A 27782-nucleotide genomic window follows, 5' to 3' on the forward strand; every position below is an offset into this window, starting at 1 on the left:
TTTCCACAATTTTGGCCAATATTATAAGTTGTGCATTTTAAAATTAATGTTCTTTATATATGGGATCAGATTATTATTATTATTTAAGTTTCATGATTATATGTGTGTTGGAAGCTGCCCAGAATGGATGGGCAGATGGGCAGGGTATAAATATAAATTATTATTATTACTACAGTGGTACCTTGATTTAAGAACAGTCCTGTTCCGGAAAGTTTGTAAACCGAGGTACCACTGTATCATCTTCATCATCATCATCATCATCATCACCACCACCACAGCTACTTCTACCGGAAATTCAGTAAGTCTAGCTCTTCTTCTCTGGGATGAATTTTGTTTGGTCCAGTCATGGCATCCCCTCCATCTCCAATGTCAGTCGTCTCTTTGGTCAACCCAAGATTGACAGGAGCAAAAACAGAAAACTGAAAACCTGAAGCTACTTATCTTTCCTAACAATTCTGAAGCTGACATTGAAGATGGCCTGGGCAGTTGAGACCAGCCCAATCTTGGTAGAAAAAGGAATAATCTGTGGAAGATAGTTCAAAGTGAAAACTGTAAGTTACTCTTTATTGTGGGGGTGTTAGGTTCCCGGGTGTTATAGGGGCCACTATTGAGCTCTGTGGAAATATATGAGGTTGGTCACATAGAGGTATTTTTTGTATTTCCAGGCAGATATGACGATCCCACAGGGAGCCTTACCAAGAGAGGCCACGATCCCACGATTCTCCTCCATGACGTCCTTATGCAGAGCTCTCTGGTCAGGATCCAGCAACGCCCACTCCTCGTCCGTGAAACGAACAGCGACATCTTCAAAGCACAATGGACCCTAAAGGAAAAAGGGAAATGTCCTCTGAGACAGCAGAAATATGATCTACTCCACAATGCTCTGCTGTTTCCTTCCTGTAAATTGCGGTGTTGTTTCAATAGGATTGCTTTGCTGCACATTTTATTTATGGATGCTTATTTTATTCTGCATTTTAATTATGGGTATTCGTTTTTGTGCAAATAGGTTGTACTCCACCTTGTGTTATTCAAGTCATTCTGCCTAGGCAAGCGTTCCAGTTTCCCCAATGGAAGGATCCACTTTCTCCTCTCCTCCTGGGCTGTTCTGGGGAGTTCCCTCCCAATGCCCTAGAGCCAAATTCAAGGGATTCATGGAGGAATGGGGAGGGTGAGGAATGGGAGGCAGGCCCCATTTTGCAGCCGATGGGGCTGGTTAGGTGAATCCAGGCCGCTATTTGTTCTCATTTGTCCACTGCTTAGAAATCAATTTTAGTATTCAGTGATCAATCTAGAAATAAAATAAGCCTCTTTTGAATGGCCATCTGTCTTGGATGATCTAGCAGAGATTCCTGCATTGCAGGGGGTCTCCTGGCTCTGAGAGACAAGCAGGGAGGGTGGCGTCTGGCTAAAGGAGAGGGAGCCACCGGTGGCTCCTCCTTCTCCTGACTCACCTCAGCCTCTCGACCTTCCTCTCCCACTCGCCTCCTTCCTCTTCTGCCTCTGATTCTGCACTGATTCTGCCACAGAGTCTCCCAGCTCACTAAGCCCTGTTTCCCCTTCAGCTTCTTACCAGGCCTTTCCCTCTTCTTCTTCTGACCATTCATCCTTGTTCCACCTCCACTCCATCGGCTCTGAGCCATCTTCCCTTCCTGGTTCCCCGGCTGCTTCCTCCCACCATTCCTCTGTGCCCAACCAGTAAATGACATTGCTCCATCCCTCGGCCTCTGCCCCCACAAGGCAGCTTCCCCTGACCTGATCTGGTTCCACAGCCGCTGCTTCCCTTCTGCCCCCATGAAAAGACGGATCAGGAGGTCCTGCCGGCATCATTCTGTCTCCTGAAAGAGAAAAAAGGTAAGCAGGATGCCAGGAGTGCCTGCTTCTCTCACAGGTGAAACAGGGTATCTCTAACTACAGATGGGCCTTTGAGAAGGACTTACCTGCTGAGAGTATTTGGACGTTTGTGCCCATTTCATATGTTTGTTGTGCAGAAATACATCTCCCCTCTTCTGGACCCTTGGTCCCAACTGTCTCCCCCCAAAACAAGATGAAAAGAACCCTCAGATGAGTTGGGAAACCAACAGAATGAGACCAAACAGAGAAAAACCACCTTCCTCCTTACCCAGTGGCCTCTCTCTGGTGTCCAACGGAGGCCTCTCTGCCTCACAGGAATCCAGGTCCATTTCTGCAAAGAGATCCTTTCCCTGAAAAAGAAACAAGGATTCAAAACAGAGAATGGGGAGAAATACTAGAAAGAGAATGACAAAGACTTGAAGGGTGTGAGATCTCATTCCATGGATGCTTTCCCAGAAAAAGGATGGGCCATCAGCAGACCATTATGGGATGTTTTCTGTCCTGTTTGGAGCCCCTAGGGAGTATCCAGAGGAAAGTCTCTCTCACCTGCTTCCTCTCCTCTGCCTGACTCAGGAGGAAACCTTCGGCCAGGGCCACCGCCTGGGAACTGGTCTCCGCTCCGCAGTCCCTCACCCAGCTCTCCATCTCCAGTGGAAGGACAGCCAGGAACTGCTCCAAGATCACCAGGTCCAGCATCTCAGCTTTCGTGTGCCTTTCTGGCTTCAGCCACTGGTAGCAAAAGTGGTAGAGTCGGCTGCAAACCTCTCGGGGTCCTTTGGCCTCCTGGCAGCAGAACTGCCTCACCTGCTGGCTCTGCACCTCTGAGCGGAGGGTGTCCTCCTCACCCAGGATCTTCTGCACAGAGTTTCCCCAGAATCCCCCACTGCTCCCAGTTTGGCTGGCATGGCCTCTTCCTGCTCCAGGGCCAGCTGAGTCTTGCTCATCCATCTGTGCTCTCAGGAAGCCTATAAGAGATCGGAAGGAACCCTTTGGTCTTCTGCCAGGTTCTGTCCGTCTAAATGAGAAGCTCTAGCAAATCCTACAAAGGAAATACATTGTTCTGTTACAGAATTTGTAGGACAGGAAAAGAAATGATCAAGCATGGATGAGTCTTGCTGGGAACCAGGGCTGGACTGCACCAGATCCCAGACCATGAGATATCTTTTTGAAAAGAAAGAGGAGGAAGAGGAGAAGAAACAAGTCTCTAGGCTTCAAGCAATGCAGAATGTGGAGGCAACTGAAGGGATTTCTGTCAGATTAATCAACCTGGTTTCTCCATCCTTCCAGTCAATGCATGAAGTCAGAACCGAATGACAAGGGAGTCATTTGTATCTTGTGATAAATAGATGCTTTTCTCTAGTGGGGGTCCTGACCTGGGGGTCCTCAGGAGTTGCTCCCCACCCCCACCCCACCCTCACCCCACCTCCACTCCCTGCTTCTGTCTCCTTTTCTGCAATCCCTGCCGCTGTCCAGACAGATTCGTGGGGTGAGGTCTCTTTTTCTCTCTTCTGAGGGCCAGGAATGTATCTGGCCAACCCCCAGAGGGCCAAGTGGGCATGACCAAAGACATCTCCCTTGATTTTTTGATTTTTTGTTGTTCTGTTAGATAGCTTAACACAAATTGGTTTGCAATGCGGCAGCCAGACTATGGCCTGGGATCCCTCTCTTTATTCCTGGCCTCTCTTTCCTACTTTTCCTTCCTTTCTCCCCGTTGCTTTTTTTTTGGGGGGGGGGGGCTAGTCCACCTCCTCCTCCAGCTTTGGAAAATCATTTGCACATGTTTCCTCTGTTGTGCAATGAGGCTGAGCGAATTCACACAGATTTAAAGTCCCAGGGACTTCTTTGTTTTAAAAAGGGAGATTTTGTGGGAGTCAGGGATCCTCTGATCTGCAGGAAGGAGAGCGTGGCAGACCTGGCCCCTCCCTGGCAGGACCCTCTCCCCCCTGACTTGGGACCCCCCCCCCCCGCAGGAGCAGATCAGGCCCCCCAGGCACCCTCTCCTGCCCCAGCCCTGGGACCCCCACCGTCTCCCCACTGCACCCTCTGGGGGGAGAGAGAGCAGACCCACCCACAGCTGTCAACCTTCCTTTTTTTTTTTGCGGGAAATTCCCTTATTGCAGCGCCGCTTCCAGCTGCTATCCCGGATTGGGAGACAGGTGAGGCTGCTGATCCCTTATTTTCCAGGCTGCTGATCCCTTATTTTCAAATCTTAAAGTTGACAGCTATGGACTCACCAGATCCCAGGAGGGGGCAGCGATTCGGCCCTTGCAGGAGAGACACCAAAGCAACACCCCCCCCCCTCCTTGCAGGAAAGGACTGGGGAGGGAGGGGCCTGGGCTCTGGAGGACCTGCCCCCCCCCCCCCGCTTCCTGGCCTCTCTAGGAAGGCAGCTCGGTTCCCCTTAACCCTTGCCAAGCCGAGTCCTCCCTCGCTCAGCCCTCTCTCAGATTTCTATTATTTCTTATGCATTTAGGGGGGCAGCCGCCCCCCCCGGCTCCGCCAATGCCCAGATATCCTTTTTGGGGTGAGGCTCTTGGCTGGACTCTGAGCATCTCCCTCCCTTGCCCAGAAACCAGAGGAAGAGCTTGCAGGGAAAAGGGCTTTGCAGGAGGCAAGGAAGCTCCTCCTAGAATTCAGGAGTGGAGAGATAGGAGGGGATCCCAGGGTCATCTAGTCCAACCCCCAGCAAGGCAGGAATCTCAGCTAAAGCATCCATGGCAGATGGCCGTCCGATCTCTGCTCAGAAACCTCCAAGGAAGGAGAGTCCCCCACCTCCCAAGGGAGACCTTTCCCTGCCCAACTGCTCTTAGATGTCCCTCAAGGCAGCGGGTCCTGAGTTCCAGCCCTGCTGAAAGAATCACACTGGCTGCCAAGGAGGAACCAAGCGAAGTTCAAAATAAATAAATCCCAATCTCATCATAAATGAGTAATACTTTCTTATGCACGCTTATGCACGCAACAAAAGTATGCCATTTCCCTTTCCAGAAATGCTCAATCGCTAATTCAATGGACTGAAAATCGATGGTTGTTATTATATTTAGGGAAGCTTTTAATATTTGATGGACTATTGTATTTTAATATTTTGTTGGAAGCCGCCCAGAGTGGCTGGGGAACCCAGCCAGATGGGTGGGGTATAAATTATTATTATTATTACTACTATTGATCAGGTGAGTGTTCTCCTTTCGAAAGAGGCAGGTGGAATCTCCACGGTTGCTAATAGCATAACGTTGAAAGTGCAGGGAAATGTGGGGAGCCCTAGAGCGTCTGCTTGGCATGCAGAATGTCCCAGGGTCAACCCCTGACATCTCCTGCAAGGGCTGGACAAAATCCCTGCCTGAAACTCTGGGGAGCTGCTGCCAGTCAGTGTAGACCAGGGGTCCTCAAACTATGTCCCGTGGGCCGATTCCAGCCCACCAGGATCGTGAATCTGGCCTGCACGACCATTTCAGTACCCGCCAAGTGTCCGAGGCTGAAAGCATCTCGCCACCCGCTCAGTCAGTCCCTGCGTTGCGCTGAGGTAAATGACACTAGCGTGGTGGCAGCCCTACCTATGACAGGCCAGGGGGTTTCGCCCGGGGATGGGGAAGTGTTGTCTTTTGGCTTGAAGAGCGAAGTTCAGGTTAGGGTGTTCAGGTTGGTGGAGGAAGGCAGACTTGGGTCGATTCGGTTTCATTACTTAGACGTTTACTTTAAAGGTGGTAGAAGGAAGTATAGTCCTATTTCTGTAAGTGGCACAGGGGTCTTTCCGCTCATGTGGTTTACATGCTCTGAGAGATGGGATCTATTTTGTTATTTTAATTTTAAAAGGGTGGAGTGGAACCGGAGATTGACCATCTTGTTAGCCTGGGGCATTGGTCAGCAACCTTTTTCAGCCATGGGCTGGTCCACTGTCCCTCAGACCATGTAGGGGGCCAGACTATATGGGGGGGGGGGTGAACGAATTCCTATGCCCCACAAATAACCCAGAGATGCATTTTAGATAAAAGGACACATTCTACTCATGTAAAAACACACTGATTCCCGAATCATCTGCAGGCCAGATTGAGAAGGCGATTGGGCCGCATCCGGCCCCCAGCCCTTAGCTTGCCTACCCTGGCCTGGGGAGCCACATTCTGGTTGAAGGAGGCCAGGATTGGCCCCCAAGGCTTGGGATGTCCCTCCTCCCCTGCAGTAGGACTTGGAATCCAGGAGAAAACTCTTGGAATAGCCTTGCCAGGTGCTCAGGGATGGACTCACCTGTCCCCATGTCCTTCTCTTTGCAGATGTGCTGCGGTTGCAGGTGTGAGTATTGGGGAGAACAAGAGCAGGGACTCAGACCTGTCCTCCTTGCCCCCCACTCTGCACTCCCTTCGTGAGGAACTGACAGCCTGACTTTTGCCTTTCACCTGCTGGAGGAAGATCAGCTGTACCTGCCGGAGGTGATTCAGAACTGCCAGACAGCTCAGCTCAGGGGGCTCTGAACCCAGAACTGCTCCAAGCAGGAGACGGCCAAAGCCATCCTGATGAGCGATGGGTGGTGTGGGGGACCCCCATGGGGGAGGGAGGGGCTTTGGGGACGGGGTTGTCCATCTGCCAGAGAGGAGGACCTTACTGGCCTAGGTTCATGTATCCCATTTGAAAGGGGAATCATCTTAGGGACTTCCTGTGAACATCTGGGTCAGGAATGCTGTTCCTGGAATGGACAAACACAAGACGTTCATTCATAAAGACCAAATGTCGACTAGTTTCTGTTCCACATATGTTCATAAAGTCCAAATTGGGGACTACTACAGCTCCACATTGTTGACAAGGTGTGATGGCCTGGGATGGGGCATGAGCCTGAAGGGTCCTCACCTGTGCTGGATCCTCAGGTGCAGGCACCAGCTGAGTCTGCTCTGGCTCCTGAGGTGATGGAGGACCCATTGGCTGCAGGTGCTCCACTCTCAGCCCCGTCAGAGGAAGCTGAGGTTGCCTCTGGGTCCGGTAACCCTCCAGCCACTCCTGAGCTGCAGAAGCTCAGGGTTAGAGAGGCGAGTCACCAGAGGATCGGGGACGCCCTATGCCTCAGGGCAGATAAAAGCCGGCCAGCCCCAGTCCCAAGTTGCGGGAGCAACATTGTTGGTTGCTAGTTCCTGCCTGAGCTCCTGACCCGCCCTGGCTCCCTGCTTGCAAGCCTCTTCCTGACTTCACCCAACTCCCTGCCCTGCACCCAGCTTCAGCTACAACAGATTGCCTCCACGTTGCACTTTTGACCACGGACTGGACTTGGACCTCGCCTCTCAGGTAACCCACAGGACTGTAGCTTTATTGTACTTTACCGACTTGTGGGGTCTGTGTTGCTCCTGAACAGGAGGAAGGAAGTCAAATGACACCGAGGTTGATTCAAAGAAAGAGTTTATTCTGCTCTCCGGATAGCAGAAGGCACTTGTGTGGTCAGTCCACAGCAAGTCCAAAGAAATGAGAGATTCCATGCAGTATCCAGGCACCCTCTCCCCCCTTCCCCAGGAATCCAGCCACGTCAGCTTACACACGCAGGTTGACACCACAGATGTTCCTGCTCCGGTACTCTTAACCATAAAAGGGTTTTCCTTTCTGTACTCCTGACCATAAAAGGGTATTCCTGTTCCTATACTCTTATCTTGGAGCAAAAGGTCACCAACTCTAAGAACACACTCTGGCGCTGTTCCCAGACTAGGTCTGTGCATCAGTGTGCTCAGGATGTAAGATAAGTGCCATCCCTGCTCCACTGGAACAGCCAAGGCCATCCTTGCCGTCACGGACTGATAAAGGAGGGGCTCTGAGCACTTGTTTATACAGCCGGGTTTTTGTTTATACATTGACTCAAAGCTCAAGCTAAAGAAAAATAGGGATTTTGGTGCCCGATTCAAACTGCCTGCACAGTCAGTTTTGGGTTTGGGAAACCCATTCCTTCAGGACCAGCACAGTTTGCTCATGCCACACCCACATTGCCCCTTCGTTGGGGTGCGTTCAGGAGGAACCAGAAGCCATGCCTGACCAGGCGGCTACGCTGGTGGCATTGCCTCAGGGAAACCAGGTCTTGACCCACACTGTTCAGCAGCTAAGCAATGCAGCTACAGTGCTTCAGCAGCGTTTGGATGCCTTACCAGCTCCTGGGGCCGATGCCCCAGCTTCTGGCAAGTATCCAGTGGCCCTGGCAGAGAAATTCAATGGGTCTCCGGCCAGCTTTCCCATGTTTCTTGCCCAAGCCAAGTTGTATATTCAGGGACGAGCCCGGAATTTCCCCGATGACTGCACCAAGGTGCACTTCCTGATCAGCTTGCTGAAGGACCGGGTGGCTAAGTGGGCATTGCCGCTGCCCCGGCAAGACTCTCCCTTGCTGATGGACTATACAGGGTTTTGCAACCATCTGGAAACCCCGTTCGGCAACCCTCAGAAGGGGAGTCATGCCAATTGGGCGATTCGGTGGTTGAAACAGGACAAGTCCACAGTGGCCGCCTACGCCACAGAATTTCGGTTGTTGGCACAGGACTTGTCCTGGAATGCCTGCAACCTTCAGGACCAATATCTCGAGGGGCTTTCGGATGAGATACTGGACCAGCTGGCCATGATGGATTGCCCCGCCACGCTGGACACCCTCATTCAACGGAGCCCGCAGATAGACAATCGGTTGGAGGACTGTCGCCAGGCTCAGGGCCGCCAGCACTCCCAGCTCCCGGCTCCGGTCCTTCCCAGCAGTTCCACGGTGACAGCCAAGTCACTGGAGGAGCCAATGCAGCTCGGGGCAGCGCGGCCTCGCCTCTCCCCCTTGCAGAAGACTCGGTGTCTGGAGGCGAACCTGTGTCTCTACTGTGGTGGGAGTGGACACTATGCCCAATCCTGTCCCGAGAAAACGCCGACCACAGGGAAATGGCCAACCCCGGTAGCCGATGGTCCAGGCTACCTGGGGTCCCAAACACTTCATGATGGGCCGTCACTGGTGGAATTGCAACACCTCATGGTTCTGGTGCGTCTATACCCCCCTGGCAGGCCCTGGATTCTCACCCACGCTCTGGTAGGTTCAGGGGCAACCCGCTCCTATATGGACTCTGCCTTTGGGGCCTGTCATCAGGTGCCACACCAGGACAAGCCAGAACTGGTACAGGTGGAGGCAATTGATGGACGGCTCCTGCACTTGGGGGCCATTACTCAGGAGACTCAGCCCTTGGTCCTGTGTCACCAGCAGAACCGGGAGGTGCGCACCTTGGACATTGCCACCATGCCCCGGTTTCCCCTGGTGCTCGGGATGGACTGGCTGGAGTCTCACAATGTTCAGATCGACTGGGTCAATCAGACTGTGCGCTTCCCAGACCCGTGTCCCCATGCTCGGTCCGAGATGCTAGCGGCGTAAACACTCTCCGCTTTTTACCAGGACTACCAAGAAGTGTTTGAGGAACGGGGGCAGACCAGCTGCCGCCTCATTGGTCTTTCGACTGCGGCATAGACCTCCAGCTCGGGGTGCCCCTGCTGCTGAGCTGCCTATACTCTCTTACGGAGCCAGAGCGCTAAGCCTTGCAGGACTTCCTTTGCAGGAACCTGGAGCGCGGGTTCATTCAGCCCTCTACCACGCCCACCGTCGCTCCAGTACTCTTCCTTAAGAAGTGTGGGGAGCTTCATCCCTTCCATGATTACCAGGCCCTGAATAAGATTACCATCCCAGCCTGGTATCCATTGCCCCTTATTGCGGAGTTGCTAGAACATGTGCAAGGGGCGCAGATGTTCACCAAGCTGGAACTTCAGGGGGCCTACAATTTGATTCGGATCCAAGCCGGGGATGAGTGGAAGACAGCATTTAGGACCCGGTATGGGCAGTTTGAATACCTGGTAATGCCTTTCGGGTTGTGCAATGCGCCTGCCCTGTTCCAACGGTACATCAACCACGTGTTCCAGGACTTGCTAGACAAGTACGTGGTGGTGTACCTGGATGACATTCTGATTTACTCCCACGACCCAGCTCACCATGAGGGTCATGTCCGGTCCATGTTGCAGCGTTTGCGAGAGCAACGCCTGTATGCTAAGCTCAGCAAGTGAAAGTTCCACAAGCGGTCAGTGGATGCCCTCGGTCACCAACTCTCCCCCTGATGGGGTGCAGATGGATCCCGGGAAGGTGGCAGCAGTTCAGGAGTGGGTGGCACCCCGGAAGCGCAAGGACCTACAGCGGTTCCTGGGGTTTGCCAACTATTATTGGACCTTCATTGTGGACTATGCTCATCGCGCCACCCCACTGACCCGACTGCTGTGCCCCAAGACACCGTTCTCCTGGGACAAGGAGGCAGAGGTGGCGTTTCAGGGGTTGAAAGCCTGTCTCCAGAGGGCACCGCTTTTACAGCATCCTAATCCCTCTCGTCCCTTCATGGTGGAGACCGACGCCTCCAGTACGGCTCTCAGTGTCGTCTTGTCCCAGCAGCACAGACCTGATGTGCTGCTGTTACCCTGCGCCTACTATTCCTGCCAGCTTCTTCTGGCAGAGTGTAACTATACCGTGTGGGAGCGGGAACTACTGGCCATCAAGGTGGCCTTTGAGGTCTGGGGCCATCATCTTGAGGGGGCAAGACACCTGGTGGATGTGAGAACTGACCACCGGAACCTGGAGTACCTCCAGACTGGGTCGACCACTTGGCATTGGAGGAGTTAGCTTACAACAATGCGGTGAACACCTCCACCCAGCAGACCCTGTTCCAGGCCACTTACGGTTACCATTTGCATTTGTTCCCGGACATGCTGCCAGCATCTGCAGTCCCCACGGTGACAGATTGGCTCCAGGAGCTCCAGTCTCAGCACCAACTATTGATGGAGCAACTGCACCATGCCAAGGATGCCTACAAGGCCCAGGCCGACCGCCGTCACCAAGTGAGACTGGAACTCCACATCGGCGAGCCATGGGGCTATATAAATTCTAATTGGACTCCGTTGGAATTGGGCAAGTGTATCCGGGCTGCAATTAGCTTTTTGGTCCCTTAGGATGGCGCGTTGGAAGATGGCCGACAATAACATCTCTCTGACCCACACGAGGTAATTTAGGGGCTGCTATGGGAAGTAGGCAGCCTTCCCTTCCCCCCAGGATGTGGTGGGATCCTGTCTTGCCAGCGGTGTTCACAATGCACCCCCTGATCCGAGAGATGGGGGTGCCGAACACTTGGCACAAGCCCTCGGTGAAGTCAGCTCTTCCTGACGCCGATTCCAATTAGCGCGTGCTGGTTGCTTCAGCTCGGAATTATAATTGGAAACAGATGATTGGAAATGAGGCTGAAGCACAAATATCAAGCAAAGCTCGACGATACGGCTGCTGAGTAATGGATCTCTGCGACCGGGAGCGACAGACGGATACGTAAATCTTTTGATGTGTCACCACCAAGAGACTGTATGTTTGGAACGAAGGGGGGGTGGAGGAAAAACTCTTTTTTATTCTTTATATGATGTGACAAAAATAACCCTCCACACCAGAAAGAAAAAAGATTGCCGCGTTTTTTAAGAATCATAAGCAGGATTCTAAGAACTGTGTGGGAATGTGGAATACAAAAGGAGAGAAGATTGGTGAACGGTGAGGAATTTTTATGACGCAGTTAAAAAATGGCGTCTCTCCAAAACAGGCTGCCGGAGAAAGAAAGACGGGGGAGGAGAATCAGGAATGTTGGAAAGAGAAGGAGTGATGGAATTGAAAGTTTTACCTGACAGAGCCCCCTGATCTACTTGATTTATTTGGCTAGCCTGGAAAAATAAAGGACAAACCGAAGATTAATTTTGTTTACGGAAGTGTCGAACAGAGGCTGTCCTGGGCTGATATAGCTTCTGAAGAGAACCCACACAGAGATGCCAGCTTTCAGTCTGCTTGTGAGAATCATCAGAGATCGCAAAGAAAGGAATGTACGACTACAACAAGATGGAGAAAAAAGTAATAAAGGACTATCCGGATTGAAGTGGATAGAACTGATTAATTAATGCAGTAAAATAAGTGATGTCTGGACTTATCCGGAATTTTGGACTCGTGCGGAGCTTGATATATGGGTACCTTCAAAAATTTAAAATTTGGCTGTATAATTTGGAACCAATGTGTTACCGGAAAAATCCGAGTGTCTTGTCACCTGGCAAGTCACTTCCAGGAGATAAAGGGGAGTTTGCAGTTTCCTGCCCCCTGAGGGAAGATCTGATCATTGTCCTTTGTTTCAGTCCATGCTGAATCCACTCCCATATGCAAGTTCTTTGTGATCTTGATTGTCTTCTGTCTGGGATCATCAGGGTTGGCATAGCAACTGGGCAGGGCTCCTGTGGGTGTGCTGGTATGGTGAAGGGATTATGGCTGACCAGAACCAAGCCACCCCCCTTTGATAGTCCTTGTCATATGGAGTAAAATAAAAATGGAACAGTGCAAATCCGATGTATGGTTGATTTTTCTATGAATTTATAACAGAAATGTGGCGTATGTAGTGTGTGAGTGTGTGAAGTTTGTACAAACAGAATGACTGGGGGGGGGGTTCCTGCTACAAATGTGATTTGAATAATGTGATGTGATCGGCCTGTTAATAAAAATTATTTTTTTAAAAAAAAGATAACAGAGAGAGGGGATTTTTGGCTTCAACTGCCAAAGGGTTTTCCCCCTCTTTTTGCTTGCTTGCTGGAAATAGGGTAAAGGCCAGTGGTGATTTCTTATGCACAGATATGGAAAAGCAGAACTAATCTTTACATGGACCTAGGAAGGGTTGTGCCCATGCTCATTGGTTTGATTTTGCTGCAGTATATGAATATGTAATGTTTAATGCTGTTTGGAATAAGCTATATAAACCCAAAGCCCCCAGGGCTCATTGCCCAGTCACTGGAAACCATTCTACTGGGTCTTTATTGCTCAGCAATAAATTTTTACTCCCCCCCCCCCTCTATTTCTGTGTCTGTTGATTCTGTGTCTGTTGAGCATATCTTGAATGGGTAACAGGTATTCCTTATCTCCTTGCAACAGTTTCACCAATTCTCTCCATTCCACCTCCAATCTGCTTCATTGGTAAAGGACTTGGAAACCGCTTGGTCCCTGCCATAATCCCCCGAGGGAGGGATCACGTACACACAGGAAAGAACTTATTGATGCCAAATCACTGGCCAAGCTCTTTCCTCCAGGCCTGCCCAGGTGGCAGACTATGCAAACCAAGGTCCTATTGTTTTCTTGTTGTAGGTGCTTAGAATGTGCTTTTCAATGCATATCCTGTATTTGCATGTTCACCCCCACATACCCCATATGTTAATCATGTATAACCCTCCCCTTTTCTGATGTAGTGATGATGTAGTAGTGATGTAGTGATGGTGTTTTTCAAACTGTAGCTTGGGAGATGGTGGGAAGTTATAAAAGTCCTTGTCACCCCATCCTCAGGGTTCAATCTCCTTTTGAACCTGTTGCGCAATAAACTCAGATCTTCAGCAATTTGCTCTGGTTGGTGGCTGGACTCCTTCTTTGTTCTGCAGGGACCCACGGGCTGTGCCCGATGAGCTAGGTGGCTGAGCAGACTCACACCTAGATTTTCCGTAACATTTGGTGCCCAACCAATGTGGGGCTTGCGGTTCTCCTGTATGGCTGCCTGGGGCCCCCAAAATCTTCAGCCAGCATGGGCCCTTTTGCCTGGGAAAATCCTTTTGGACCCCCGGCCATCTTCAGGGGTAGTAATCAGCTAGCCTTGAGGGGCCCAGCCAGGGAGCAAGGGAAGATCCAGCTGGCTTATTCATCAATCCTGGAATCACAACAGAAGACGTGTGAGTATAGGTTAAAATCCAGTGCACTGGTGGGAAGGGAGTGGTGATCTCCTGGCAACTGAATTCTCTGCTCTCTTATCTATCATTCTTCCTTACCTTTCTCTTGGTCTAGATTGTGAGAAAGACCTTGGACCACTGCTCAACTCGAGAAGGGAGTTCTGAGCTCTATCTCTTTATCTTAAAACCTCCAGCCAGCTGCACCCATTGAGAGCCCAAAAGTAAGAGAGAGAGGACCAGCTTAAAAACCCACCTCACCGCAATGGGCATCTCATTGAAAGCAAGGGGTTGGAGCTCTTTTTCTGAACTTCCAGCCAGCCACCCCATTAGGAACCTGAAAATAAGACAGCCGCACCAGTCGAGTCACGTAACACGTGTATCGTGTGTGAGCCCGCTTCTGAAAGCAAGGGGGGTATTCCAGATCAAAAAACTCTATCCAGGGGTCGCCTGAGCTGGCATCACACTGCTCTGGCATCCAGTAGGGTCCCTTTTTTAAGTTTGCAATGATAGGTAGGGGAGCTCTGGGGGAAAAACCAGATAGCTCAGGACTCGGGAGAAACCTTGTGATATTGTTAGCTAATGGAGGATAGAAGACACAGTAGGAAAAACCCTTATATACCTTAATTGAAACCCTTACCTACCCCTCTTTCTGTTGGAAATTCAAGCCCTTCTCATGAGAAGCTGGCAGCAGTCCCAGGCACCCGGCTTGAGTTCCCTGTTGACCTCCCTGGCTGCATTCCCTAGCAGACGCAGGCAAGGTCTCGATCGGCGATTCTTCTCAAACGTGAGAAGAACACACCCCTCTTTCCTGCCTCCCCCAGGCAGGGGAAAGAGATAGACAGAAACGTATTTACATGCTTTTATTTCTGTCTTTGCAGCGTTACAAAAAACATGACTGCTCTCTCCAAATTCCAGCAGTCGACTCACAAACTCCTCCTGTACTTCCTGTACAGCTCATATTACACTCTGAGGTAATTCCGGTGCTGTGCACTGTGAAATGACTGCCCCTCTGTTCCCACAGCAGTCCCAACATTCCCATCATGTTTACACTTCAAGCTAGGACTTTGCAGCTGCATTGCTTCATTATCGTAACACTTTCCCCTTTTTCTATCTTAGACACACGTGAATTAAGAAATGGGTACCCAAGCTTCAAAACATGAGCGGGCTCCCTCTAGGAGGAAGGCTTCACAGAAGCCATCCCAATCCCAGAGGGACCCTGACTCCCCTCTTGAATTTGTACTAACATACTGGAAATCAATACCAGGACATAGACTACTGTCCTACTACTTCCTACATTTGGCTTTTGGCACAAGGACCCAAGCCTCACACCCAAAAACATGGAAGAAATGTACCTTCAATTTCTTACCATAGAACAGAAAAGAGGGTGTGTCACCTACAACGGAGTTGTAAGAACGATTCAGTGACGTTCCCTGTTTTCCAATCTTCCACACAGAAGTGTTGTGGTAAGCCTGAATCAAAAAGCATTCCCTCCACCGCTTCCTGGAGCGTTCTGTTCTGCCTTTCTGCCACCCCATTCTCCTGTGGTGAGTGCGAAATTGTCAGCCTGTGACGTATCCCTTTCTGGCGAAAGTAATTCTGCAACGCAGACCCAGTGAACTCCCCACCATGGCCTGATTGAAAACTGCAGACCCTCAGTGAGAACTGGAGTTCCACTGCGGGGACCCACTCCCTCAGCATGGTGGCAGCCTCCCCCTTTCCTTCAGGGGTATCACTCAGCTGTTTCTAGAGTAGTCATCTATCAGAGTCAAAGCATATTTAGCCCCACCCAGACTTGCAACAGACATAGGGCCACAGATGTCTGCATGAACCAACTCAAAAGGTTTTGGGGTTACCCTGTCAGACCTTTTGTTAGAGGGGCTTTTTCCTCTGGTGGCAGATGACAGAAACTACGACACCACAAGACCAGTGTAAAACCAAATGAAATGTTTTATTACAAAACAACAAACAACAAAGCTTCTGGGTGTTTTTCCTTGCAGGCAAATTCAAACTGCCACGCCCTAGATGGTGTGATGTGGCATCCCTGTCAGTTCCCTTGGGACATTTTCTTGCCTTCCCACACCGTTCCCCTAATCTGGTTGCCTGGGGCAATGGCCTTGGAGGCATACTGAGCAGTTTCCTTGGGGCAATGTTTACACAGGTGGGTCTCTGAGCCACAACAATAACAACGGCGTGTAACAACGGCATGTAGCAAAGTCCTTCACGGTGTCCTCTTTCACTGCCCCCCCCACTCTTGGAAGCAGGACAGCTTGGGCCGGCTCACCCCCCTCTGTCTGCCAACATTCTTCCTCATTGCATAGTCGACCTGAGACAAATTGGAACGTTAACTGGGCTGGGGCATTGCTTCAAGAGTTAAGCACAAGTTCTCATACCTCTTGTCTAAAGGAACTCAGAAGAATTTAGACTTTTAACTCCTCTGGAAAAACCACATTTAGCTGATATAATTTATTGAACACAGCTAGCATCTTTGTAATGCGTTCACAGATGCTGTCGCCAGGCTGTGGTTTCATCTCAAAAAGGCTTCTGGTGACCTGGATCTTGGCTCCCACTGTGGTTCGGTGGTGAACCCACTCCAGCGCCTGCCAAATCACCTGGGCATTCTCTAACCCTTCAACATGGGGTAACTGTGAGGTGTCTATGCTCAGCACTAGCAATCCCATTGCTCTCTGGTCTTTCCTCAGCTCAGCAGCAGCTGCCACTATCGCAGACGCAGCTGCGCCGGCCGCTGCTGGGACAAGAGGAGCTTGAGTGCAGGCCCATAGACGTGTGGCTGTAAGCCAGGCCTTAGCTCTTCGGGACCATTCCTCCCATTTCTGCCCATCAAGTCTCTCAAATGTGACAGCGTAGGACTCCTGGACTTCCGCCATCTTCCCCTGGGGCTAGCTTACTCATGCCTCACACTGCAGTAGCTCCTTCCCCAGCAAGTTCCACTGCTCTCAGGCAGGTCCTCCAGCTGGACTTGCTTCACACACAGGCACAACCACGCAGCTGACTCCATAACCTGTGAGATTTAATGTCCGGCACACTTCCACTGCGACTCAGTGCTTTTCCCGGTGTCTAGCAGAGTTTGCGAACATCGGTGTGGCCTGTGTGGAGAAAGTTCAGGCATGCAGAAAAAGACTCCGTACGCAGCTTCTTTCTAATCTAAGAAGCTTTATCGTACAGCGGCAAAATAAATCAGCAATACGGGAGAAAGAGCTGACATGCTGTCTCTCCCCTTCATAGCAAAACAGAAAGTAAAGTATTTCACATAACAAAGCGTACAAATCCCATATGTGAACACACCCCCAGCGACAGGACATAACTTCCTGAGCTATTAACCCTATAAGCTCTGGGTCTCCTCACACCCCCTTTTGTCCTGTATCGCTGGGGTGAATGTAAGCACTACCACTTACCCCAAACCAAACCCTTCACAGAACTCCCCCTGTTTTTGGAAGCTCAAAGGTTTAGTGAACCCATCTGCCAGATTCTTCTGGCTCAGACAGTACTTCAGCTTCACTAAGCTGTCTGAACACTCTGACATACATTTTGGAAACATATGTCCAAATGTCTGGTTCTGAACTTAAACAGAAAGTAAAGTAGTTCACATAACAAAGTGTACAAACCTCGTATGTGAACACCCCCCCAGGGACAGGATGTAACTTCCCAAGCTATTAACCCTCTAAGCTCTGGGTCTCCTACAGTATGATGTATCTAGGGGGTGGTCTTGGGCTACACCCCTTCTGTGCTGTACCTCATTCAGCCCACATTTTACCAGCTTCCTCATATAAATATCACAGAGGACTTTTCAAAAGCTTTATTGAAACAAAGTTTGTAACTCCATCCAAAAAAAAAAAAAAGAAAAGGAGAGAAGGAGAGATTTCTCTTGCTTGTCTTGTTTTTGAGAAAGACATGCTTTCATCCTGTATATTTGTAATGTAAAATTTTCAGATAAAGGGCAAATAAATTTTAAAAAGCATAAATGAGGATCTTGGCAAGCTGGAACATGTGCAATGGAATGTGATTTATGTATTTATTTAATCTGTAAACCACCCAACCCAGTGGTGCCGACTTGAATAAAATATTGGTGGGGGCCAGGCAAGTCCCGCCTTGCACTATCAATCACAGGATGCATGCACACCATTTGAATGGCAATGTCTATAATGGTAGCGACATTTTAAAAAAGTAATATTTTGCGCCCATAGTTCAATTTCTCAGCAGCTCCCCTTGCCCCGGAGAACACTTCTAGCATTCAATCTCCTCTACCTGTGGCATTGTTCAGCAGTGGGGAAAGCGACCTCTTCACAACGGATGTCCATTTGGTATGGCCCTATCCAGGTTTGTCTTTCATTTGTTCTCCTATGTGTGTTGCCAGTAGAAGCCACAATTCTGTGGGTACTTTAGGTGGTGCACTAAACACCTAGAAGCTCCCTAGAGGTTGAAGTGCCGATCAAACTTCAGTTTTGCGCTCTATAAATTCCAATTAGGAGTACTGGGGGTGGTTCAGATTCTGGGGGCAGTGCTTTTGGCCAGCAGAGGGTGTCACAGGGCCAGCCTACTTTCCCTTTAAAGCAAACATGGGTCTCCAGCTGTTTTTGGACTACAACTCCCATCATCCCTAGCTAGCAGGACCAATGGGGAGGGATGATGGGAACAGTAGTCCAGGAGCGGCTGGGGACCCAAGTTTGGGAAAGCCTGCTTCAAAGCAACTTTTCCATTTTGCCCACAAAGATGGGACCTGTCCATGTTTGTATTTCCTTGTATTTTGTTTTTCTCATGACCTTTGTGCGTTTATTTTTTTTTTATTTTTTAAGAGGGCAAATTGAAAGAGAAATTGTATGGCAAGTTGCAGAAGAATAGAAGGTTGTGTTTGAAAAAAACACACCAAAAACTGGGGGGTGGCATCCTTAATTATTTTATTGGGGGTGGGGCAAAGACCACTAGGCCTTTAAGAGTTGGCGCCTATTCCCTACACCCACAGGTCTCAGGAATGTTACAACACAAAAACACAAAACACCATGTTAAAAGAGCATTAGATGTCAATCAACAAAAGGCCTGCTTATAAAGGTGTGGATTTAAAGGTAAAGGTAAAGGTACCCCTGACCATTAGGTCCAGTCGTGACCGACTCTGGGATTGCAATGCTCATCTCACTTTATGAGATGTACAGCTTCCAGGTCATGTGGCCAGCAGCGCACGGAAACGCTGTTTACCTTCCCGCTGGAGCGGTACCTATTTATCTACTTGCACTTTGGTGTGCTTTCGAACTGATAGGTTAGCAGGAGCAGAGAACGAGCAACAGGAGCTCACCCCGTCACAGGGATTTGAACCGCCGACCTTCTGATCGGCAAGTCCTAGGCTCTATGGTTTAACCCTTTGCCCGGCTCCTAAAGCTGTATAATGGTTTTGCCGACCTTTGTATGGATTCTTTGATGGGAAGTTAGTTTGCTGCTCTGATTGAAGCTCTTTCCACATTCCACACGCTGATAGAGATTCTCCCCTGTATGAATTCTTTGATGGAAAGTGATACTGTGGCTGTGACTGAAGCTCTTTCCACATTCAAAGCACTGATAGGGTTTCCCCCTGTATGAATTTTTTTAAAAAATATTTTTTATTAAACAATTTCAGCATAACAATTTATCCACCCTCATAATCAATTACATTATTTCCCCCCTTCCCCCAACCCTCCCTCTCCCACCCACCATGGACTTCCCTCCGCTCCCCTCCCTGATTTCTTTGCATATATTGTTTTCTGCATGTTATAAAATTGTACATATCCTTGCCTTATCTATCATGTGTTCAACTAATAAATTTATGGATGTTTATTCAAAACCTGCCAAGGACTCCAGTTTATTTTGATGTCTTTTTAGATAGTTTGTAAAAAGTTCCCATTCTTCCTTGAAGTCACAGTTGTCCTTTTCAAACAGTTGATATGTCAATTTAGGCAATTCCGCATAGTTCATCAATTTTTCTTGCCACTGTTCTTTCATTGGGATTTCCTCATTCTTCCATCCTTCTGCGAACAAGATTCTCGCCACTGTTTTAGCATACGTAAATAAATTCTTTCTTTTCCTTGGCAGGTCTTTTCTGTCCCATTAAACTTTAATTAGTTTAATGCTAATCAAATGTCCAGTGCGCTTCCAACGCCTCAATGTCCCATTACAGCAGAGCATTTCGCGCAGCGGTTTAAGAAGGGCTGGAGAGTCAGTATCTTTTCAATAAAGAAATCTTGGAGCAAGCGGTTTTGTACTCAAAGAAAAAAAAAATTATTTACACAAAAAGAAACCTGGTGACGAACCACACATATCAGCAAACACGCCCAAAAAGAAGGGGGAAAAACACACTAGTGAGCTGACTATTTATACAAACTCACACTCCTGGAAGCTTAACGACTTCCAGCTGCTCAGTGATTAGAGCGTCTTGATTAGAGCCTCTTAACCCTTTAATACCAACACCCCCTCTCGCTCGTAACACTGAGCTGTACCAACCTTAATTCAAATTTAAACCTGAACAGAAACATTTATGAGATTGCAGACTCAAAGCTTTTGTAAAACCGTCTGCGAGATTTTCTTGGCTTGGACAATACTTTAGTTCAATTAAACCTTGTTTTACACTTTGGCATACATTTTGATAACGGATATCCAAGTGTTTAGTGTGTGTCTTGAATTGACCTGATTTGGCTAGTTTAATACAAGGTTGATTGTCTTCCCACACTCTGATAGGTAGGGAACATTCTCCAAACAATTCTTGTACCAATTGCTTATAAAATTCCAGTTCTCTACATACATCTGATAATGCATTGAACTCAGATTCAGTTGAACTTAAAGCTATAAGTGATTGCTTTCTTGATCTCCAACCAATTAGTGCATTTCCAAATTTTATCGCCATTCCTGACACTGATTTTCTATCTGGTCCAGCATCTGCCCAACTGCTGTCAGCCCAACATTCAAGTTGTGTGCTGCCCTCTGCTGATAGTTTTAAGCAAAACCTTTTGGTATTTTGGAGATACCTTAACACTCTTTTTACTCCTTGCCAAGCATGCATTGATGGTTTTTCAGCTTGTCTACACAGCATGTTGACAGCATATGTTATATCGGGCCGAGTCCACTGTGCAATGTGAAGTAGACTGCCTATCGCTGACTGGTAAACCCCGGGATTACAGAACTCTGCCTGTTGCTCAGCTTGAGCATCCTTTGTATAACTTAACTCCATTGGGGTTTTAACACCAGCACAGTTGTCCATTTTAAACCTTTCCAGCAATTGCTGGATCTTAGCTTCTTGGCTGAGCCAATAGTTCCCATTTTCATCTTGTTGAATTTTAACTCCTAAATAAACAGATACAGTGCCTAATGATTTTATCTGAAACTTTTCTCCAAGCTTTGTGGCAAAATGTTGTGCAAGTTTATCGTCCTTTCCACTGTATAATAAATTGTCAACAAATATCAAGACTGCTTCTTGTTCACATCCTGAGCCTTTTAGATAAAGACACACATCGGCTGCGCTCTTTCTGAACCCCATGCTCTCTAGAGCATCGTTTAAGCAGGAATTCCAATTACGGGCAGACTGTTTCAACCCATAAATGGATTTGTGTAGGCGCCAGACCTGGTTTGGCTTATCTCCTTCAAAACCTGGTGGTGGTGTCATATAGACTTCCTCCTGTAAGTCTGCATTTAAATAAGCCCCATTGACATCAAAATGAAACAGCTTATTTCCCTTCTTAGCTGAAGAGGCTAAAAGCATTCTTAATGACTCCGGTCTTGAGGTAGGGGCATAGATTTGAGAATAGTGAACACCTTTGCGCTGCGAAAAACCTTTTGCAACTAGTCTGGCTTTATATTGCAACTCCTCAGTAGTTGTGGGCTTTAAACGAGATACCCATCGACAACCTACAGCTTGTTGCCCTTTCGGAAGCTCTGTACTTGTAAACACACCAAGAGACTTCATTGAAGCCATCTCCTTTTCCATTGCTTCCTGCCACTTTACAGCTTCTGAGCTTGGAAGCTGTTGTACTTCTATATAGCTATCTGGCTCACACTGTGCCATATTTACATATACACTTGTCACCTTAAACCGCTCTGGCAGCTTGCCCTTTGTGGCACGTTTTGACCTGCGCAATTGCTCCTCTTGTGCCCCCTCTGACTGTTGGCTGTCAGAATCTGTCTCAGACTTTATGTCTGGACGTGCCTCTAGGGATAAAGACCTCCGTTTATTTACCTCCCTTGGGCTTGGTGTTGCAGGCGACCTGCTTCGCTTTTGCTGTCTGCTAGGCCTACTGACTGGCGATGTTGGAACACTCCTAGATTCTGGCTTTTCTACCTTAGGAGAAGAACCTTGTGCCTGGTCAGAATCTGCATCTGAACCATGTTGCACCGTCCCCTTCTGGCTCACCACCCTCTGGACTTACTTTATCAGTATAAATGCCTAAATCTTCTCTCAAAATTTCAGGGTTAGCATGTAAGTGAGTCCATCCGGATTGCTCACAAAATTCAGCGCTCCTACTGAGGACCACTCTTGTAGTATCCCCATCTGGGTTCACGAATCTCCAAGATTTGGCATGTGGTTCGTACCCGCAAAAGATGAGTTTCCTAGCCCTTGGACTTCCCTTTTTCCTTAACGCTTTTGGGATAAGTACATAGGCTTGAGATCCAAACACCCGAAAATAATTAACTTTGGGCTTCTTCCCATATAAAGCAAAATATGGGGTAGTATCAATTACCGAATTATATACTCGGTTCAGAATATGAGTAGCCGCCTGCCAGGCTTCCGCCCAGTAACTTTGAGGGAGTTTGGCATCAAACAACATAGAGTTTGCCAACTCTTGCAGAACCCTGTTTTTACGTTCGGCCACGCCTCCTTCTTGGGGGGAATAAGGTGTAGACAGACGATGCTTAATTCCCCTTTTCTTAAAGAAATTCTGCAACACAGACCCGGTAAATTCTGACCCTCTGTCTGTCTGAAAAGCAAGTACTCTAGTGCCGAATTCAAGTTCTACTGCATGAACCCAATTTTTAACTGTTTCTGCAGAATCTACTTTTGTTTTGAGAGGAAAAAACCATGTGACTTTTGTTTTGTCATCCGAGAGACACAGTGCATACCTCGAGCCTCCCATGCCAGCAACAGGCATTGGGCCACATAGGTCCATATGCACAAGTTGGAATACTTTGTCAGATTTCCTATCTGAACTGGGATAGCTGCATCTATGAACCTTCGCCCTTTTGCATGCAGTACAATCCAAATACTTAGTACATTTGTTCAATTTGCACCCTTCTGATAATTCAGGTTGCCTTTTAACATACTGAAAATCAATATGTCCCAAACGGCGGTGCCATAAATGAACACAAGAATTATGGGTAGGCGAGTTCACACAACCAGCATGAACCTGTTCAACTTCATCTGGACTTGTCTCAAAATAATATAACCCATTTCTGCATTCCACCTGCAAAAGAGATACGTTATTCTTTGAAATAGTGCAAACCCCATTTTCAAACACAGTTTTAAACCCATTTCTATCAAGTTCTGACACAGACAAAATACACCCCTTCATTCCCTTTAGCACGTAGGCATCAATTTCTGTTTGCAAACAATTCAAGAACACTGTGCCTACGGTCTCTAAGGAACGTTTAGTTGAATCTGCCATTGTCACAACTTTAAGGGTTTGCAAATGTCTGCAATTCTGCAAATGGACACTAGATGGCGCCACCAGGTGGTGAGATGCACCACTGTCGATCAACCAGCGTAGATTGCTGCCTTGGCCACGCCCTTGCATCAACGCCATTGCTGAAGCCATGTGCTGTGGGAGTAGCCACGACCTCCTCCTCTTCTTCGACGTCCCCTGGAACTCCTTGTCTGGTAACTAGGGGTAACGGCCTTGGTGCTGTCTTGACCAGGTTCACGTGTACAATTCCTGATTAAATGGGAAGAGGAACCACAGCGAAAACAGCGTCTAGCTGCAAAAGCATTTACTGTGTTCTCAAACTCAACATCCCCACTCTTAGGCACAGCATAACTCCCCTTTGAAGACAAACCTCTTTCTCTTTGCCTTTTATCCTGTTCATCTGCAAGTCGAGAAGAAATGTATTCAAGGGTTAATTCAGTTGAAGGCATAGCTTCCAAAGTTAAAGCTAGAGTCTCATAGCTTTTATCAAGAGAAGACAACAATATGTATGACTGCTGCTCCATAGAGAAAGGAATGCCCAGCTGTCTTAGTTGATTAAAGGCAGACACCATTTTGGCAATATGATCTTTCACACACGCTCCCGGTTGGAGACGTAAATCAAACAAACATCTTGTAGCATGGATCTTGGCCCCCGCAGTGTTTCTGGAATTTAGCCGCTGCAGAACCGTCCAGACCTCATGTGTGTTCTTTAACTCAGAAACATAAGGCATTTGCTCTGGTCCCACTGCCAACACTAGTAGACCTTGGGCTTTCCTGTCGTGTTTCTGTGAAGCTGCCGCTGTTGCTTTGTCTTCTGCAGACGCGTCTGCAGCTGCCTGTAAAGGCGGTGCTTCAGTATAACTCCACAACTCTTTTGCTTGCAACCAAACCCTTACTCTAGCCTTCCAATCTTGCCAATTTTTCCCATTGAGTCGCGTAAATGGGACAGTAAAACTTTCCTGGGACTCTGCCATCCTCCCTGGGGCTTAGGAACGATACTCACACACCTGTAGACCGTCTCCCAGCTGCTGAGGTGGCTCCTTGAAGAATAAGACGTCTTCCAGCGAGTACAAACTGTGCAGTGCCTGTTTAAAACTTTTTTCTAGGCACGTTGCAGGACTCAAGCTGCTTTGAAGGCTTTCGTTGTCGGCAACCGCTTCTGTCTTCGCTCCAGTCCTTTCATAAATCACTCTGAACTGCTCTCCTTATCTCCTTCTTGACGTACAAACCGACCATAACCTGTCCCATTAAACTTTAATTAGTTTAATGCTAATCAAATGTCCAACATTGTCCTCCAATCCCTAACAAGAATACTTCAGGGTTTTTTTTACATATGTCAATTTGAACATTTTTTTCAATTCATTATATATCATTTCCCACAATTTTTAAACTTCTCTACATTCCCACCACATGTGATTATAAGTCCCTTCTTTTTCTATATATTTCCAACATATATTTGACCCAGTTTTATACATTTTTGCTATCAGTACTGGTGTAATATACGAACTATACATCATTTTCATATAGTTTTCTTTCAAAAGAGAACAGTCTGTAAATTTCAAATCTACTTTCCACAATTTTCCCCAGTCCTCAAATTGTATGTTATGTCCTATATCTGGTGCCCATTTGATCATGACCATTTTTTCCTCCTCATCTTTTGTTTCCTGTTCTAGCAAAATATTATACATTTTCTTCAGCTGCTTCACTTCTTCTATAACTCCCTTTTGAAATCTAGAAAATGTATAACTAAATCCTTTCTTATTATCTGCCTCGTACATTCCATGTAATTGTTCGTAGTGTAACCAACTCTGCAAATAATCTTTTATTTCCTCATAGTCTTTTAATTTCCATTTCCCTTCTTGATTCTTCAGCTAATCTCTGTATGTATGCCACGTCCCTTTCTCTCTCTCCTGTATGACTTCTTTGATGGGAAATGAGAGAGGAACTCTTAATGAAGCTCTTTCCACATTCCACACACTGATAGGGTTTCTCCCCTGTATGAATTCTTTGATGGAAAGTGAGAGAGGAGCTCTGACTGAAGCTCTTTCCACATTCCACACACTGATAGGGTTTCTCCCCTGTATGAATTCTCTGGTGCTTAGTGAGATCGGAGCTTTTTCTGAAGCTCTTTCCACATTCTACACACTGATAGGGTTTCTCCCCTGTATGAATTCTTTGATGGGAAGTGAGAGAGGAGCTATCAGTGAAGCTCTTTCCACATTCCACACACTGATAGGGTTTCTCCCCTGTATGAATTCTTTGATGGAAAGTGAGAGAGGAGCTCTGACTGAAGCTCTTTCCACATTCCACACACTGATAGGGTTTCTCCCCTGTATGAATTCTTTGATGGGAAGTGAGAGAGGAGCTATCAGTGAACCTCTTTCCACATCGCACACACTGATAGGGTTTCTCCCCTGTATGAATTCTTTGATGGAAAGCGAGACTGTGGCTGTAAATGAAGCTCTTTCCACATTCCACACACTGATAGGGTTTCTCCCCTGTATGAACTTTTTGATGGGAAGTGAGTTTGGAACTATCAGTGAAGCTCTTTCCACATATCATGCACTTATAGGGTTTCTCACCTTTATGAATTCTCTGATGCTTAGTGAGATCAGAGCTTTTTCTGAAGCTCTTTCCACATTCCCCACACTGATAGGGTTTCTCCCCTGTATGAATTCTTTGATGGGAAGTGAGAGAGGAGCTATCAGTGAAGCTCTTTCCACATTCCACACACTGATATGGTTTCTCCCCTGTATGAATTCTTTGATGGAAAGTGAGAGAGGAGCTCTGATTGAAGCTCTTTCCACATTCCACACACTGATAGGGTTTCTCCCCTGTATGAATTCTCTGATGCTTGGTGAGATCAGAGCTCATCCTGAAGCTCTTTCCACATTCCACACACTGATAGGGTTTCTCCCCTGTATGAATTCTTTGATGGGAAGTGAGAGAGGAGTTATGAGTGTAGCTCTTTCCACATTCCCCACACTGATAGGGTTTCTCCCCTGTATGAATTCTGTGATGGGAAGTGAGGGAGGACCTATCTGTAAAGCTCTTTCCACATTCCATGCACTGATAGGGTTTCTCCCCTTTGTGAATTCTTTGATGGGAAGTGAGATGGGCACTCTGACTGAAGCTCTTTCCACATTCCGCACACTGATAGGGTTTCTCCCCTGTATGAATTCTTTGATGGGAAGTGAGATCGGAGCTCTTCCTAAAGCTCTTTCCACATTCCACACACTGATAGGGTTTCTCCCCTGTATGAATTGTTTGATGGAAAGTGAGACTGTGGCTGTGACTGAAGCTCTTTCCACATTCCACACACTGATAGGGTTTCGCCCCTGTATGAACTCTTTGATGGGAAGTGAGTTTGGAACTATCAGTGAAGGTTTTTCCACAATCCACACACTTATAGGGTTTCTCCCCTGTATGAATTCTTTGATGGGAAATGAGATGGGAGCTCTGACTGAAGCTCTGTCCACATTCCACACACTGATAGGGTTTCTCCCCTGTATGAATTCTTTGATGGGTGGTGAGATCGGAGCTCCTCCTGAATCTCTTTCCACATTCCACACACTCATAGGGCTTCTCCCCTGTATGAATTATTTGATCAGAAGTGAGATTGGAACTCTGACTGAAGCTCTTTCCACATTGCACACACTGATACGGTTTCTCCCGTGTATGAATTCTTCGCTGGGAAATGAGATGGGAGCTCTGACGGAAGCTCTTTCCACATTCCATGCACTGATAGAGTTTCTTTCCAATGAAATTTTGTTCATGGGAAGTGGAATGGGAGCTCTGACTGCAGTTTTTTCCATACTCCAAATTTTTATGTGGCTTCTCCTCTCTGGGGATTTTGTCGTGGTCACCCTTATTCTCGATTTCCAATTCATCACAATCTGCAATGGAAACAAAAAGGGATTAGAGCCTCAGGAACAAATGGAGAAGAACTGAAGGTAATTGGGTGTGTGTTCATTACCTGTGTTGTTTGTTTATTATAAGATTCTGATGAGTTGTTGAATGTTGCTTTATTTGATATACAGTAGTGGTCAAAATTGTGGAAGTCTTTTAGAAAAAAGTGTATTTCAGAGGTTTGATGGCTCAAAACACCACTTCTTTTGGAGTAATATCATAAAATTATATATAAATGGAAAGATAATTTAATCAAGAAAGCAATCCAACAAAGTTTCTTCAATTAACTGTATTTAATCAAACGTTATAGCCAAATAACCAGAAAAAGGAGGCACCACTTGCTTAGGTTGACATTTTCAGTGTGTTATGTGATTGCTATCAAGTTAGTTGGTTTTTTGTGTTCTTTCATTTAGTGAGGTTATAATAAAATTATAGAAATGGCACAAAGCGTTGACTGGTCACCCAGAAAGCGATGTAAGATTGTACTATTAAGTGAACAAGGCTACAGTTAAGAAGAAATTAGATTAAAGATTAGGAAAAACTTAACCAAAGCTGCCCTTTCTATATTTTTGAAGAGGTATAAGGAGACTCCGTCACTACAAAATCAGACTGGTTAAGGCAGGAAAAGGTCACAAAGGCAAGTGA

At 47.5% G+C, this 27782-nt stretch overlaps 3 protein-coding genes across 5 annotated transcripts in view; all 3 read right to left on the reverse strand.

Moving 5' to 3' along the window:
• LOC114589962 (uncharacterized) overlaps positions 1-27782 on the reverse strand; it is a 93988-nt gene that overhangs the window by 58898 nt on the left and 7308 nt on the right. The gene's annotated exons all lie outside the window — the stretch shown is intronic.
• The window catches only part of LOC114595518 (uncharacterized), a 65381-nt gene that overhangs the window by 28032 nt on the left and 9567 nt on the right, over positions 1-27782 (reverse strand). Inside the window, exons 1-5 of one of the 3 annotated variants that reach the window (XM_077928024.1) lie at positions 4086-4196; positions 2398-2890; positions 2120-2201; positions 1753-1835; positions 697-823 (exon numbers count right to left, since the gene is read on the reverse strand). In XM_077928024.1, the coding sequence (XP_077784150.1) occupies positions 697-823; positions 1753-1835; positions 2120-2201; positions 2398-2799 (694 nt within the window). In that variant the 5' untranslated portion in view covers positions 2800-2890; positions 4086-4196. Of the gene's footprint in view, positions 1-696; positions 824-1752; positions 1836-2119; positions 2202-2397; positions 2891-4085; positions 4197-27782 lie in introns of those variants that run through there. The other 2 variants (XM_077928026.1, XM_077928025.1) reach the window with 2 other exon arrangements.
• Positions 24476-27765, reverse strand: LOC144327631 (uncharacterized). The gene has a single exon (XM_077928037.1). It carries the CDS (start codon positions 26964-26966, stop codon positions 25059-25061), a length of 1908 nt encoding a protein of 635 aa, XP_077784163.1. The 5' UTR covers positions 26967-27765; the 3' UTR covers positions 24476-25058.

Source organism: Podarcis muralis, chromosome 4 (genome assembly GCF_964188315.1).
Source record: "Podarcis muralis chromosome 4, rPodMur119.hap1.1, whole genome shotgun sequence".
Classification (NCBI taxonomy): domain Eukaryota; kingdom Metazoa; phylum Chordata; class Lepidosauria; order Squamata; family Lacertidae; genus Podarcis; species Podarcis muralis.